Source organism: Chenopodium album, chromosome 13, assembly GCF_948465745.1.
Source record: "Chenopodium album chromosome 13, dcCheAlbu1.1, whole genome shotgun sequence".
Taxonomy (NCBI): domain Eukaryota; kingdom Viridiplantae; phylum Streptophyta; class Magnoliopsida; order Caryophyllales; family Amaranthaceae; genus Chenopodium; species Chenopodium album.
Window position 1 is genome coordinate 192312 of NC_137846.1, and position 17554 is coordinate 209865.

General features: G+C 35.6%; 1 protein-coding gene across 1 annotated transcript in view; it reads left to right on the plus strand.

Moving 5' to 3' along the window:
- Positions 1–339: 339 nt before the first annotated feature.
- The window catches only part of LOC145574092 (calpain-type cysteine protease DEK1-like), a 34560-nt gene continuing 17345 nt past the window's right edge, over positions 340–17554 (plus strand). The window contains exons 1-18 of the mRNA XM_081631830.1: positions 340–916; positions 1011–1261; positions 2768–2950; positions 3062–3197; positions 4325–4455; positions 4560–4674; positions 4786–5815; positions 5916–6026; positions 9364–9422; positions 14018–14180; positions 15353–15626; positions 15737–15887; positions 15962–16073; positions 16270–16435; positions 16554–16624; positions 16876–16967; positions 17064–17226; positions 17329–17400. Coding sequence (XP_081487956.1) covers positions 792–916; positions 1011–1261; positions 2768–2950; positions 3062–3197; positions 4325–4455; positions 4560–4674; positions 4786–5815; positions 5916–6026; positions 9364–9422; positions 14018–14180; positions 15353–15626; positions 15737–15887; positions 15962–16073; positions 16270–16435; positions 16554–16624; positions 16876–16967; positions 17064–17226; positions 17329–17400 — 3405 coding nt within the window. The 5' untranslated portion in view covers positions 340–791. The remainder of the gene's footprint in view (positions 917–1010; positions 1262–2767; positions 2951–3061; positions 3198–4324; positions 4456–4559; positions 4675–4785; positions 5816–5915; positions 6027–9363; positions 9423–14017; positions 14181–15352; positions 15627–15736; positions 15888–15961; positions 16074–16269; positions 16436–16553; positions 16625–16875; positions 16968–17063; positions 17227–17328; positions 17401–17554) is intronic.

Sequence of the window (17554 nt, forward strand, 5' to 3'; positions counted from 1 at the left end):
ATAATTCTTTCCTTTGCTCACTACTAAATATAATTATATATATATATATATATGGAAATATAAATATATAATAATAATAATAAAAAATTAATAGAAGACAGCGAATCATGATGACACATTTGTCAGTCTCACATTGAGGCGCTTATCTTTTAGTGTAGTATATAGATATAGATAGATAGATTGATATTTTTTTTTAAGTAGTCCGTAATTGAATTTGGGTTAAAGGTTTTTTTCAAAAAAATTTTGGGTTAAGGTTATAGTGAGAAAAGGAATGTGTTCCTGAAAAACAGAGCAAAATCAACCAAAAAAAAAAAAAAAAATAGTGGTAGTAGATGGGAGTAAAAGAGTTGAAAAGATCTACGACTACATATTTGGATTAATCTCCCACAGTCCCCGGTGTCTGAAAACCCGGTTTGTTTAAAAAAAAAAAAAACAAAAATATGTTTTCCAGTTTCCACAACAATACTGTAGTCTCTGTAGAAGAAGTAGTAGGGTTTTAATCTGGGTAGCCCCAAATTTACCCAAAATCCAAAGGAGAACTCAAGTATTCAACTACTCTCTCAGACGTAAATTATTATTATTGTTATTCCTTGTTCATCTTGAATATTTAATTTCCCCAAATTGTGTGATGCTGAAACCCTAGGTCTAGGTCTAGGTCTGTAAATTCCAGACAGGTGGAGTGGTGGAGGTGGAGGTTGAGGTGGAGGTGGCGGAAGCGGAGTCGGAGTCAGAGTCAGAGCATGAAGTAGGCGGTGAAGAAGAGGAGGTTGGTGGAGAGCTGAGCCGAAGCCATGGAAGGCGAGCAGCATGACATTGTGTTGGCTTGTGTTGTATCGGGTGCCCTTTTTGCTTTTCTCGGTTCTTCATCTTTCTCCATTCTCTGGGCTGTCAATTGGCGCCCTTGGCGTCTCTACAGGTATTCAATTTCATACTTTTACATTATTATTACATGATTGTTATCATCTCATTACCCTAAGCCCTCAGCTGATTCCTGCTTCTCTTCCATGCAGTTGGATCTTTGCCAGAAAATGGCCAGATCTCTTCAAGGGGCCTCGACTTGGTATTATATGCGGTGCACTCACTCTCTTTGCTTGGTTCGTTGTTGTTTCTCCTCTTTTGCTACTTGTTGCTTGGGGATCCTGGCTTATTCTTATTTCCGGCCGAGATATCATTGGCCTTGCTGTCATAATGGCTGGAACTGCTTTGCTTTTGGCTTTTTACTCCATTATGCTTTGGTGGAGAACTCGTTGGCAGAGCTCAAGTAATTTTCTTTCTTTTCCCTTCATGTCTTCTAAACTACACTTTCCATGCTTGTCTTCGATTATTATTAAACAATGCCCATGTCAACCTTTTCAATGTCACGTTACGTTACATGCTTAATCCAACCTCCGATATATTTCCTAAGCTGCTGTCTTACCAAGTTCTCCATACTAAGCGCGCTACTTGACAAACATTGGCCTGATCATCCCCTTTGACTAAAATCATAAAGAGAAATTCTCATACAAGTAGGGAGGTGAAGTGGGGCAAAACAAAAAGATCAAATGGTGCTATCCTAAGCCCAATACCGTACCAAACTCTCTTAGGAGGTGGTTGAACTCTATATCATTGCTGCCTACATCTAACGAATACTTTAACTTATACAACCTGTTTCCTGCAGGAATTTATGTTAAATGATAATTAAACTTAGGTGCATCCGAGGTTTACTTTAGGGAACAAGTAGTGATTCATCAAGATTATAATGTGTTTGTGACTTCAATGAAGTGGGTCTAGTTTGCGGAGTTTTGAATCATTTAGTTTGACAATTTGGATTTGTATGTCAAATGAATAAACCATTTGATCAAGCTTTGAGGGGTCTTTTTTTTTGTTTTTTTTTTTTTTTTGAGAAGGGTTGTTCTTGTTGATGCCAAGTTTTTCACATAGATGATCACTTGCTCTTTCTTGTTTTGTAGATAAAGTCATACACAATTTTATGATGGCCTTTTGCTTTATCCTTCTCTAATGTTCTTATATGCCTTAAATTCATCCTCACCTGCAAAGGATGACAAGTGAGCCATGTGGATGCAAATTTCTTCTGTCTATGGACAACAAATATGCCCTTTAAAACGTTTTAAGTTTTTCGTATGGAAAGTGGTAGATTACTAGATTGTAAGGCTGAGTGGATAAGAACAAAGTGCCGAGTTAGGAAATCTATGTGTGTGTGCGCGCGCGCGTGCGCATGTGTATGTGCGTGTGCGCGTGCGCGTGTGTGTAAGTTAATCTTGAGTAAATCTGTGAAAAACACACAAGGTTTGGAAAAAGGTTAGAGGTGATTACATGTATAGCTGGAGTAGGAAATTTCTGAGCATACTTTTAATAGACTGAAATGCATTTGTTTCATGAAAGGGCTGAATATATTGCTTGGAGGTAATTACATATATAGCTGGAGGAGGAAATTGCTGTACATACCTTTAATAGACTGAAACGCATTTGTTTCATGAAAGGGCTTAACATATTGATTCTTCTTATTAAAAGACAAGAACTGCTCCATAGCAAAAATGGTGCAGTTTTCTACAGAAGAAGCTAGGTGATGTTGAAGCTGTCAAGCTGATGAGTTGTGAGCAAAAAAGTTTGTGTTTTATCTTAATATTTTTTTTTGGGTTTCTTCCAGTGAACTGGTGTGGGTTTTGCTTTTATATCTGTATGTTTATTTACTCACTCTTTTTTCATGTTGTGAGCTAATAATATTCTACTTTGACCGATGCTTTTTCAATTGGATTTGTGCTAACAGGGGCCGTCGCCTTCCTTCTTCTTTTTGCGGTGGCATTGCTTTGTGCCTATGAACTCTGTGCTGTGTATTTTACAGCTGGTTCTAGAGCATCAGAGCGATATTCTCCTTCTGGATTCTTTTTTGGTGTATCTGCTATTGCTTTAGCAATCAATATGCTCTTTATCTGCCGAATACTATTTAATGGTAATGTCTGCAACCATGTCTGACACCGCCTTTGTATCGTTAATTAATTATTGATTTAAAGTTGCTGAGATTTCTAATTTATATCCACTTCTCTATCTGTACAAATTGCAGGTAATGGCTTAGATGTGGATGAATATGTTAGGAGAGCATATAAATATGCTTATTCTGATTGTGTTGAGGTGGGGCCTGTGACTTGCTTGCCAGAACCACCTGATCCAAATGAATTATATCCCCGTCAATCTAGTAGGCAAGCTCCCATGCTTTCTATCTGTTGTGGATGTACTTTTGCAACCTGGGGTCTGGATTGTGTTTCTGATCTACCTTTGTATATTTTTATCTGATGCCCTCACCCTCTCTCCATTCCATATGCGTAAAAGTGAGGGCTTCATCTCAATAGTGCCTTTTTTTTTATTTTTTTTAATTTTTTTTTATGCTGCATTGGATGAAAGGATTGGATTGAGTAATGAGATAATTAGGAAGAAAGTAGGGTTACATCTATTGGTAACAAGATGGCAATGAAAGATGAAGATCGAGTGGGGCTCCCCCTCTCTGGTAAGAAAGTTAGAAGTGGCAAAGTGATTGGATCTTGAGGGGTAGGGGAAGACCTCAAAAACTTGGAGGAGGATGATTGATAGTAATATTGGCCTTTTGGGGATTGAAGAAAATATGGCGTTAGATAGGGCGAAATAGATAGAAATCATCTACAGCGAGGACATGTCATGATTTTAAGTTGATATGTTTTTTTTCCTTCTACCTAAATACTGTGTTTTGCAAACTCTATTTGTTTTCTTGTGTTAAAGTTTTCTCAATTTTTTTTTTTCTTTTTTTACTCGCTTATTTTCCTTTCTATTTATCTCCCCTTAGCGATCTTTTATATAGCTTTCTCCAATTTTATATTTTTTCTAATCCTGTTTTTGGGTTTTCACTATGCAATACCCTTTTGGCTGACTATGTTCTTTCTCATTCTTTGTTCACTTTCATTTTATCACTTACCTTTCGAGGAAGCCCAGGTTAATCTCCGATATTTACATCCCAATTTATCTCCTCTCACTTTTTTATTTTTATTTTTTAAAAAGAAAAGATTTTAGAGATATGTTTACTGAAATATCTCAGAGTTAAACTTGGATTTTCTCCTTATCTTTCTCACCTCCTTTTCTATTTCTTTTTTCCCCGGACAGTTCCTTGTGATGATTCATGTGGCCCCAAATCACTATAGGACTAATTATACCTTGATTGTTTGGAATTTGATTCATTGTTAATGATACCATTTATTTTCATTTTGCTTATGTTTGGGTCCTTGTAAATGTGACATGCTTTAGCGTTTCTTGCTCATTCTTGGGATCCACTTTATATCTTATGGATTTACATATGCAGGGTTTCACACTTGGGGACCCTCTATTTTGGATCACTATCTGTGCTTCTTGTGTACTCAGTCATGTATGGCTTGACAGCAAAGGAGGCACGTTGGTTGGGAGCCATTACTTCAGCTGCAATAATTGTCCTTGGTGTGTTTGTAGGATTTTTCCAACATTAGGTCTTCATATAGTGCCTTATCTTTGAATGTATCTAATATAGCAATATAATATGTTTACTACAATTTTTGGTGCAGATTGGAATATGGGAGCGTGCTTGTTTGGCTTTCGGCTTCTGAAAAGTCCTATTGCTGCTTTGTTTATCGCTGGCGCATCTCGTGTCTTTCTTATATGCTTTGGCGTTCATTATTGGTTCGCCTCTGTTTGAATTTTTCTTGATCTTGCTCTGAATAAATGTTTTTTTCTTCTATCACAAATCTCTCTCTCTTTTTTTTTTTTTTTTTTTTTTTTTTTTGTTTTCAGGTATTTGGGACATTGTATAAGTTATTTAGTTATGGCATCTGTGCTATTAGGAGCTGCTGTCTGTCGTCATCTATTGGTTACAAATCCGTCAGCTGAAAGAAGAGATGCCTTACAGAGCACAGTTATTCGTCTCAGGGAAGGATTTCGAAGAAAAGAGCATAATACTTCATCAAGTTCTTCTGAAGGATGTGGTTCAAGTATGAAGCGCAGTAGCAGTGCTGAAGCTGGTAATCTTGGACATGGGGTTGAAGCTATAAACAGAAATGGCGGAGGCGGACATTGCACTTGTGAAGCCGTTGGTTGGAATAATGCTACTTTACTCCGAACCACAAGCTCTCATGAGGGCATTAACAGTGAAAGGAGTGTGGATAGTGGAAGGCCTAGTTTAGTTTTACGAAGTAGTTCCTGTCGCTCTGTTGTTCAAGACCCCGATGTTGGCCCATCCTTTGTTGAAAAGAGCTGTGATCACAACTCTATGGTGGGCTATTCCAGCGGTGGCCTTGAAAGTCAAGGCTATGATTCAAGTACGTCAGCCTCAGTGAATTACCTTCCAGATCTTAATTTAGCTCTTATACATCAGGAAAAACTCAATGATCCAAGGATTGCAGCCATGCTTAAGAAGAGGTCAAAACAGGGTGATCGTGAATTGACTAACTTATTGCAGAATAAAGGTTTGGATCCAAATTTTGCAATGATGTTGAAGGAGAAAGGTTTGGATCCAAAAATCCTGGCATTGTTGCAAAGAAGTAGTTTGGATGCTGATAGAGATCAGTGTGATAACACCGACATTACTATCATTGACTCCAATAGTGTTGACAATGCTTTACCCAACCAAATTTCTCTGTCTGAGGAACTGCGGCTTCGGGGTTTAGAAAAATGGTTGCAACTATTAAGATTGCTTTGGCACTATGCAGCTGGTACTCCCGAGAGGGCATTAGCTCTTTTTAGTCTCGTTTTCATACTAGAAACAGTGTGTGTTGCCATTTCTCGTCCTAGAGTGATTAAAGTTGTAAATGCTATTCATCAACAGGTTAGGCACAATTTCTCTTTTATTATTGTTCTTGCTCGCAAATGTTTTTTTTTTTTTCCCCTTTTCCGTTCTGCTAAAATTCAAGGTTTGAATCCTGCAGTTTGAGTTTGGAATCTGTGTGGTTCTTCTGTCCCCTGTGATTTGCTTGATTATGGCTTACCTGCGGTCTTTACAAGCAGAAGATACATCAATGTCATCTAAACCTCGAAAGGTACACCAACTTTCTTCCTGTTTTTCAATACTAATCCAAGTACTTTCAAATATATTGTGTGATTGTAGGACTTGAATTTTCTAGATATAAGGTGTCAAGCCTGTGCCAAATTGCCAATTACTTTCAGTCAAGTCTTAAGTTTGTCAGTCTGCCACAATAAATTTTCTTAACGAGTTATGGGGCTGTACGTTTTGCTACCCTAAAGTGCCCTTTTGGGATGACCTTCATTTTTTCCCCCATTTATAAGTTATTTCATTTTTTCCCCCATATATAAGTTATTCCACATCTAGTTGGAAACTATTCTCAGTCATTTGTTCTCTTCCTCTATTAAATAATCCTTAGAAGCTCATCTTGTACATCATGAGATTCAATCGTTGTGTATGATCATATTCTGGACTCTTCTGAATGCGTTATGCTGCTCTGACTTCTCGTAATCGGGAGTTTACTTTTGATTGATAGGGTTGTTAAGAATAGGATTGCTGGATCAACTCGATTTTTCATATATGCTTTAAATATCACACCTTTATAAGATGGTAATAATCATTCATATTTGAAGTTCAAAGTACTAAAAAGCCTACCTAAATGCTGTGATGCTCGGACTTGGTCCACCACCATGATGTACCGGTCCTGAGACGACATGACCCGGGTGCGGACATGAAATCCAGGTTGGACCCTTGGGAGAGAAAGGGGATTCATCTGTAAAATAAAAGGTTGGATTCACCAAAACAAGAGCCGAAACCATAGGGCTTTTGGTTGGATTCAACAGCTTCCCATAAACCTGCCGGTATTATTCTCTGGCAAGGGGAAGCTGTTCTCTTGACTTATTTGACATTTTCCTGTTTCAGATGAACCCAAATGCATATTCTAGTTCCTCTCTATCCCCCCCATACCCCCCCTTTTTTATCTTCTTAAATGGGGGCTTGTGGGGGTGGGTGGGAAAAACCCTGTGATTTACCTCTTTACTTCTCTCTCTCTCTACGGTTCCAAAATTCTGAACAATAAATGCTTTTGCTAGTCTTAGTCTTTATTACTTGTGCGGGAATTAGAAAGTTACTCTTTTATTTTTCTCATCCAACCTCACTTATCCCTTACTCCGTATTCATGGGAAGATAGTATATAAAACTGTAAAGTTAAATTTAAAAACTCACTTTATGAGCAACTACTCTTTATTATTTCTGTTTATTGTAAAAATCTTATTATACTTCCTGAATCAGCATACCCCTGGTTCCAACTTCAAGTTTCAGATCCTATTAATACATGTCCGGACTCCTGAGTCTTTAAAATTTTAAATTTCCAAGTCTTGACTCTCTGTTCCGAGCTTCCTAGGTTTTAATCAAGTTTTTATAAAATATATACTAATAGTAAAATTATTTGGATTTGGAATTGTAAAATTTGGGATACTTAATTTTTTGTTGTTAAACTTGTACAATTTTCAAGTTGTAGGATATTAGGGTTGGACCGGATTCCTGTCTTTTAGAGTTCCCTAAGGGAAAAAGTTGGAGTAATCATCAATGTATAATACTAAAACAACTAAAATAGACACCTGTAGTTTTTTCCCTCCAAAATTCTTCCTTTCTTCTTCTATTTTTCTTTCCTTTTTCTACCCAATGTTACCTACTAATTAATTCACAAAATATTCACTAAATTATATAATAATGGCAATTTTAATTTAAATGCTTTCTTTATTAATTTCCAAATCTATCACTTTATATCTAAATATTACTCTGTATGCCATATCATAGCACTATACATCATATTTAATTCTTTCTAATTATTAATACGAATTATTTTATGGTAATTTTGAAACAATATTAAAAAAAAAACCCGATGAATTTATTATTATTGTTATTATTATTATTATTATTTGTTTATTTTGTTCTTATCTTTCATTGAGAATTTTCAAAATATTCTTCTTAATAGGAATCTTTCTACTTTTTTTTTGAACAAAATGAATCTTCCTACTTTAAGTACGAATAACATATTTCTGGGACAAATTAGTATTTTTTTAATTTCTCTACTATTTGTATATTACTTATTTATGTTTTCTAATTTCTACTATCACAAAGTGTATTAAATGCACAATAATTTAAGTTTCGATGCAATTTTTATCTTCTTAATATTTTCATTAGTTTTTATATTTTTTATTTTATTTTATTTTTTTATTATTAAAATATAGTGAGAGTTTTTGTTTTTTTTTTAATGTTTTAAATTTTTAATTGGTTACTCAACTAATTATAATATATACGAAGAACCTAAGAAAACGAAGGGAGTATAACAATATTGCTTAACGTTATAATTTTATAAACCCTAATATATGTATGCACTTTTTTAATTTTTATTTAAAATAATTTTCATATTATTATATTTTGTTAGGGAAAAAAATTGACCAAATATCGTTAAAATAGGTTTATTATTCCTTCCCATTGGGTGTAATACATATTTTAATATTCTCATGGTCTAATCGACTCTTTTGCACTGTTACATTCTATATTTAATTTTATTATATAGGCAAATAAGAACAAAATACGACGTATGTTATAGTTGTGTTTTGTTGATGATAGTTTAGATAATTTTATTTTATTTTTTAATTTAATGTAGTAAATTACCGTGCATGGCACGGAAACCTAAGCTAGTAGAAATACTAAAATTTTGTGAAGGATTATCTACATCTAAACATCCAATCGAATGGTGATTGTTTGATCCTTAAAGAAAGATCTAAACTGAAACTCCTTAATCTGATGTAAAACGTTGTTATCTAGTAATTTTTCTTATATGAATCTACCGCCATATTGAAAAAATTTCATTCTTTTCATGCTATGGTGGAAGAGGGATAGAGACGGAGAAAGAAACAGCATGTCATACTGTGAAGTAATTTTCGTACATGAAAGAGGAAGCACTATTATATATGGAAGCCACTCTGTTTCAAGTAGTACATGGAAGGGGAACAAAAAGGAGGTTAAGAGAGTAAGTAAAATAAAGATAAAAGAGCTTTAGCGTTGTGCTTAAAATGAGTCCTATGTAGTGGACGCAAGGAGGGTAGAAGAAAGATGTAAAAAGGAAGAGAAATTAAGTAGATATTTAAAGAAACGATGAAAATGGAAAATGGCTAGGAAAAAAAAAAGAATGGAGGGACTAGTGTACATAAGTGCACTATGTATATAATTATTTCACAAGAACCTCTTTTTAATTTGGCTGGTAGTGGAGATAATGTTTTATATTATATCTGATTTTTTTTTTTTTTTTTTAATTTTTAATTATTTATTTATTTATTTATTTTTTTTTTTTTTTGTGTGTGTGTGTGTACAAATTTCTTACTTCTTTCTCCCCGGAATTTCAGTATGGTTTCTTTGCATGGTTGCTGAGCACTTGTGTTGGATTGCTACTTTCCATTTTGAGGTATTTCACTTCCTTGTTTAAAATATTTTGATGTTACTACTTTATTGATTTCTACTCACCCGTTTCCTTATAATGGTTAGATTATAGCATTCACAACAATCAAGGAGAATTAATTAGAAAGAAAGAGAAAGCTATGGATTGGAATTTTGTAAGAAAAGAGTAATAATTATAATGAGTTCAGGGGTTTAGAAAGATAATTAAAATATAATTTTTGTAAGAAAGTGAAATTTTGTAAGGAATAAAAAAGGTGAAGTGGAATGTGATGCGGATCAATCGTCAAAAATCTTGGTCAAGATTCATTTTTACCTAGGTTAAAGCTTAGAAAATTTTATCAATTTGTTAGGATTTAATTTTATCTTTTAGTTTTGTTTATCGTATAGGACATGGGATTTTATGTCTATAAATATGATTATTTTCATTAATAAAATTAGATGTTTTTAGTTTACAAAAGCTAATTGTGAGATTGATTTGTGTGAATTAATTTCGAAATGTTGCTTTTCTTCTCCTTTAATTTGAAAAGATTAAACTTATTGAATTATGTTTAACCCTAATTGTTAGTATCCCTTATTGTGGTTAATCCACATCACAATGTAGGAAAAAATGAATAATGATTAGGATTTCGTGCCTCAGTGGAGTATTGTGAGTAAAGTGGGAAAAAGTGGTGTGAGAAGGGATGTAATAAGGCGGGCCATATACCTATAATGGATTAAAGGTGGGCCATATACCTGATTGTAATTATTATAAGGATCCGAAAGGCGTATATGATTTGGTATTACTTTTTCAAACCTCTTCAGTTGGAAAAGTTTTTACATATTGACGAGTACACCTGTCGTCCTCAATTTTTTATAATCGTAGGCTAGACCATGTATATTAAGAGTAGATTGTAGTAGAATGTAGCATTGATGCAATATAGGGTTAAAAATGAGGACAAGTGCGGGGACGGAAACCGGCAAAATCAAAATTTCAAAAAGCGGGTACAATGGGAAAAAAATCGAAATCTATACTTAATTCACTACTACAAGAAAGACAACTTATTTTAATACTACCTCCGTTTCATAAAATCTGCAACAAACTCTTTCACATTCCGCAAGACAAAATTTTTTAAGCAAAGATTAGTAAAAAAGGGTATGTGATTAATTAGATGAGATAGAAAATAAACACCACCACCACCCACCTTCACTAAGATGAGAAACCCTACAAACACCACCCAAAACCCACTCAAGAAACCCCACCACTACCACCAATCAGCTTGAACTGCCACCCAAAACCCCTACAACCAATTCGACGAGCCATCCATCAACTCTCACCACCCCCCAAACGAACCTACCCAACCAACCCTACCAAAACCCACCCAACCAACCCAACCAGCCGACTACCAACAAACCCACCCAACGAACCGAATCAACGACCTTACCACCTTCAACAAAACGAAACCCCAACAAACCACCACTAATTTAGATCTAAAACCCCTACAAACCACCACTAATTTAAATCTCAAACCACAACTTACCACCATCCAATTTCGATTTTGAAAAGGGGTGGGGTGGCGACTTTGAAAAGGGGCAAAGAGGGGTGGCAACTTTAAAAAGGGGAAAAGAGAGGGGGCGGCGGCGGCGGCGAACTTGCGAGGGTGTTGGTTGTTGAGAGGGAGGAGAGAGAAAAATTGGTGGTGGTTGAGAGGGAGGAGAGAGAACAATTGGTGATGTTGGTGGTGAATGTGGTTGTGAGGGAGGAGAGAGAATGTGGGTTAGAGTTTTAAGTATGGATAAATTAATTTGGATTAAAAAGTTAATAGGTTGTTTATTGAAGTTAAGTAAATATAGTAAGGGTATAATAGTAAATTTACACCAAAAAATTTACTATATTGGGAAAGTTTTTTTTTTGTTGCACATAATGTGTAGTTTCCGTTTTGGGTAATTGTTGCAGATTTTATAAAATGGAGGTAGTATGTAAAATAACACATAAATAGATGTGCAAACCACCTTCTAAATTTTTGATTTTGTGAGGAAGTTCCTTATTAAAAAAAAATTGTAAAAATCTACCTTATAAAATACATTTTGCTTTAAAATGGTACCACTACTCCGAATAAGGCGGGTTGACCAATTTTTGCGTTGTTAACTACATTATACTCACACTTGTTTACTTTTTCCTTTTTTCCCTACGTTTTTCCCTTTTTTTTATCATACATCTTTTTCCCTTATGAACACATTTTTTTCATTAGGGGTTAAAGTGAGCAAAATTAATTAGAAAAATGGGGGCTGAAAAAAATACGTTTGATTAAACAGGGGAAATAAACGTGATGGTTGGAAAAATTAGTTAACTCACTTAATTCCGACTAGTGGTACAATTTCTCAACAAAATGTATTTATGGTAAATTTTTACAACTTTTTTATAAGGTAGTTTCGCGCAAGATTCCAAATTTATAAGAAGGTAGTTTCTCCCAAAATTTCCTATGTACTACTTCTTTTGTTTTTAATCGCACTATTTTCCTTTTCTGTGTAGTTGCATATTGATTGCACCATTTTCTTATTTGGTATGTTTTATTCGCCTTTTGCTTGTGTTCACACACAAAGTATCCTAACTACCCTTGTTTACATGTGATAACAACCGTTGTTATGCCACATTCTCTCATTAATTTGTTTGTATCACATGAGCAAATTTATATTCCCCTCCTTTCACTCTTTCTTAAATCTTGTGCTCATACCAAATGGTGCAATTTGAAAAAAAGGGGGAAGTATGTTTTTATTTTGGTTTATTAATGTTATTACAAATTTTTAAAAAGTAATGAGTTATAATCATTGACAAAGATCCTCCTCCTCCATCCCTTAGACATTCTAAGGGATGGAGGAGGAGGATCTTTGTCGATGATTAAACGGAATAATCAAATTTAGTTCATGTAGCGGACCCCACTTATGGGATTAAGGCTTTGATTGATTGATTGGTATTGAGTTATAAGATTGTGACATGCATGATGGCTCTTGTAAAGTCAGTAAAATAAGTTTCCTGTATCAGTCATATGTGGCAGGTAACTATGTTCAAATTAGATTTTTCTGTTCCCAATTCTCACAATTATCTCAATCAATGCACCACTACGCTAGCAAACATTACTTGGAGAAAAGAAAGATTATATGTTCCCAAACAAGATGGTTGCTCAAATATATGGGTTTGCTGATATCACAAGGCCTTGTCTGTCTTGACTTTTTGCTCCTTTCTCGATTGGGCTAAAATTTCAAGTATATGAAGGGGGACAGACATGCCGACATGCCGTCCCTCACTCCCAATAATCATGCATGCTGTACCCACAAATGTCAGGCGTACTCATTTTTTTGAGTTGTACTCAGGATGTGTTTTGGACACATCTGACCTATACCCGTACCCTGTATGTCCCCGGTACAGGAAACGCAGGTTGACAGTCATACTGATACTTCATAGCATAGTATAGTACTCTCTGCGTTCATTTTCTCTCTACTCACTTTCCAATTTTCTATTTTAGGGCTGTACCCATTACTGTCTTTCCTTTTTTACTCCACAATAATTATACCTTTCCACACACTCTTATGTTCTTCAATTTTTCGTTACACTCACAACGTTTTTACGTTTAACATTCTCTCCCTTACTTTATCTTTACACTCCACTCACATTTTCAATATTTTCTTAAAATGCATATCTACAGTAATTGAGTAGATCATTAAATTATTCAGGGACTTGTTTGGTATATAGTGACAAAAAAGAATATTAACATGATTGAGGGAGAAAGAGTTGGTGGATGGTTATACATCACATAAAATAAGAAGAAAGAGGATGAGAGTGACTAGTGAGACATTTAGAGGCAGTGCCCACATCACTTGGGCTGAATGAGCTAGGAGATATGATTTTTTCCATTTAAGGTAATAGTGCAATAAACTAAGGACTGTCCAAAATAGTATACATGACAATTTTTTTAGGATGAGAGATTAGATGGTATAAGCTATAAGTATGGTCAGGGTCAAGTTTTTTTGATGGGTGGAAGTGAGGAACATTGTCTTACCCCATAGGCCATAGCACATTATCTAAATGTGATGTGTTCAAGTGTATTATATGGGAATTCATATCCTGGGACTCTGCGGTGTTACTGAAGTGTGCAGGTTTGCGGAGTTTGGTGGGGTGTTGGTGGTGGAAGGATTGGTAGGGCTTTGGATCATGTATGTAGAGATATAAATACTGACGCAAAAGAACAGATATATATGTAGAGATATATGCATGTGTGCACACACAACCCATTTGTTTAATATAGTCTATATGTATAATATCTGTTGCGCCTGGGCTTTATGAAGGCTTTGACCTTACTGCACACATAATATAATCCAGCAACAGATGCAAATCATCTTCATTGCTGGCAGAAGTGTTTCCATGATCATTAGCGTGATCACAACCTCTTCAGAGTATTAATGTTTTTTGTATATGTTTAAATTATTACTATATGTATGTAGCTGTGTATGCATCTACTGACTTGTTTTTAGTTTATTCGATTGATTTATATGGCCTGAATATTTCATTAGTGAACAAAGGCATTAAAGATTTATGATTTCTTACTTTGTTCTTGTTTGTTGCTGCAGCAAATCATCAGTTCTTCTTGGATTGTCCTTGACTGTACCCCTCATGGTTGCATGCCTTTCAATTGCTGTTCCGTTATGGATTCGCAATGGATACAAATTTTGGATCCTGCCAGACAGTTCATCTAGTCGAACTGAAAATCATCAAGCCCTTGGACGGACAGAGGTTTTTATATTCTTAGCAAGCTATACTTGATTTTTTGAGTGTTTAAGTCCTGTGCTATGTCATTTTCTGTTTTGCGTATTGAATAAAACGCAAGGTTTGTGCATTTTGGTAATTGGTAGCTGCGGAAATGGAAGTTTGCTGAACTTTACATTTACACGATTGATTTCATAATTCGAAGTCTAATTCATTCTTATATTACTTTTTTTTTTCAAGCTATCTGCCGGAAAGTAATTATTTGATCTTGCCGAACTTAAAGTTTCCTTTTTTTGTTTGTATTATTTTCTTTTGATTTCTTTTTACTCACATTATTGTTAATTTTTATTTTTGAAGTTGACCCTTCGTGTACCAAAATACTCCAACCCTAATATGCCTGACGAATTTCCTTTAAGTTAGGGGATTGTTGTGTGTGTTCGTGCTTTGGTTGTTATAAATGACATTTCATGCTCTCAGTGCAAGTCGAATATTATAATAAATGGTTTTACTTAGTTGTGTCTGTGATTGCTGTAAAGGTTGCTGTGCAGTGGTCCTTAATGAAGAGGCATTTCATGCTTTACAACCATGTGCATGATTTGACTAATTGATAAAGCTCCACGTTATCTTCACAGTTAAAGAGTAATGGAAAATTTTCTTTAAAATCTAGCTTAATATCTAACTTTTGAGGGTCTTACCTTGTTATGCTGCATGAATATAAAAGTTTCCAACATTTGTAGCAAGTAAAGTGATGATTCAAGTTAATCAATACACTGAATGGTTCTGATAATAACGACAAGTTTAGTAACTTAGTAAGTTAATGGTCTATAGTGGATGTTGTGGTGACGTGCCGATGCGGCTTACATTTAAATCACATGTTATGGATTGGAATTTCCGCGGGGGGGGGGGGGGGGGGGGGGGGGGGGGGGGGGGGGCGCTAAATCAAAATCTGTCGCAGAATGGCCTTTATGCAGCAAAAAACACTGATTTTCTATTTAAATCATATGCTATGAATTGGAGTTGCGGGGATGGCTAATTCAAAATCCATCATAGAATGGCCTTTATAACCACTAGATTATATTCCATGCTTATTAAGTAAGAGTCATAGGTGGATTTTATGCTTCTTCCAGCTGCCCCCCACTCCCCCCCCCCCCCCCCATATTCCATGTTGGATTCGTAGTAATCAGGTGTTGCTTTTCCAGGGCATTGCTTTTCTCGTCTGTGTAACGATTTTTGTTGGATCGGTGATATCACTCGGTATTATTGTTTCTCTTAAGCCATTAGATGAGTTGTCTTACAAAGGATGGAATGGTGATGGAAAAAGCTTTGTATCTCCTTATGCATCCCCTGTTTACCTTGGTTGGGCTATGGCTTCAGCAATTACTCTACTGGTCACGGGTGTGCTGCCAGTGATATCTTGGTTTGCAACTTATCGGTTCTCTATCTTCTCCGCAGTATGTTTGGCTTTATTTTCTGGTAAGTATGACCATGCTAATTTTTTTTTGCTGCAACTCTATGAGTTATCATTTGATTTTAGGTCTAACATTCTAATGCTGTTCATCTTTAATTTACCCGTTCTGGTGCAGTTGTCCTTGTGGTATTTTGTGGTGTGTCATATGCGGAGATAACAAATTCTAGGGTTGATCATATTCCGACAAATGGCGATTTTTTAGCTGCTTTGCTTCCCTTGTTGTGCATTCCAGCAATTTTATCCTTGTGTACTGGCCTGCACAAATGGTGAGCAAGAACTTAAACTTGTTGGTCCTAATGCAAGGGGATATTGTGTTTGATTTTCCTTGACATACTTGCAGGAAGGATGACGAATGGAGACTCTCTCGCAGTGTCTATATCTTTATTGCTATTGGTCTTCTTTTGTTGCTCTGTGCTATATCAGCTGTCATAATTATTGTCAAGCCTTGGACGGTAAGTTGGATCCTTTTTTATTGCTTTGCTACTACCTTAGGAAATTGTAAATGGAAAGTTTACTTAGATAAAGGAAACAACTGATGTGCTGGGGGGTGGGGGGTTGGGAGAGAGCGGAAGGGTCGAAGGCCTTTTAGATAGGTCTCGATACTCTGAAATAATATAGTGACATCAGTTTTGTATTGTTGTTGCACAGGTAGGGGTGGCATTTCTTTTGGTTCTTCTATTAATCGTGCTGGCTATTGGTGCCATCCACCTTTGGGCTTCAAATAATTTCTATTTGACCCGGGCACAAATGTTCTTTGTTTGTTTTCTTGCATTTCTTTTAGCTGTGGCAGCATTTTTGGTTGGACGGTTAGAAGGTGAGAATTATAATTTTCTTTTTTACTTTGTAACTGTTTGCATGATATAGTTTGCTGTGATGATACTCAATATTTTAAGTCAATATATTAATAGTTTGTTTCCCCTCTTTGTTTCCAGCCAAACCCTTTGTAGGAGCATCAGTAGGGTATTTTTCATTCTTGTTCCTCCTTGCGGGTAGAGCACTGACTGTAAGTCTGCTTTTGCTTTAGATTCTAAGTATTTAATGTTCTTCACTTCCTGTTGTCTTTTCTTCTTCCTTCCTATAGTGTGCCTTTGTTTTGTTTTCTTGTATTTCCCCTTCCCTCTCCTCTTGCGTGGCTTTTTTTTTTCTTTAAATCACTTGCGTGAAATTTATTTATATGGGATATCATGTTATTTTTAAAATTATATATACATATATATTTATTATATATATACACCCACACTTTTTTTTTTTTAGGTTCTTCTTTCACCTCCCATTGTTGTTTATTCTCCAAGGGTGCTTCCTGTATATGTATATGATGCTCATGCAGATTGTGGAAAAAATGTTAGGTTTGTCTTATATCCCTTAGCTTATTTCTACTAATTGTATATTCTCTTTTTGATAATTGGTGTAATCTGCTGAGTATGATGTCGCTTCTTTGATAGTGGTGCTTTTCTGATGCTTTACGGCATTGCTTTAGCGACGGAAGGGTGGGGTGTTGTTGCCAGTCTTAATATTTATCCGCCATTTGCCGGTGCTGCTGTCTCAGCAGTTACACTTGTTGTTTCCTTCGGATTTGCCGTCTCACGTCCCTGTTTAACTCTTGAGGTGTGGCATGAGTGTTGACAGTGTAATTCTGATATATTGGTATTGTGTCTTATTGTTTAATGTGCTTACTTATTGGCATGTATATGCATATTTTATGAGCAGATGATGGAGGATGCTGTTCATTTCCTTAGCAAGGAAACTATTGTTCAGGCAATTGCACGATCTGCAACAAAGGTGTGTATGGAAATAATTGGATTGACAGATAGGAACCTTACACTGAGTTTGTTTCGAGATTTGTTATGGGCCTTTGGGCTAATTGTTTCCCGCTGTTAAAATTATGATTCCAGGGGAAATTGTACAACAGGAGCCTCTTTTTTTTTTTAATTAT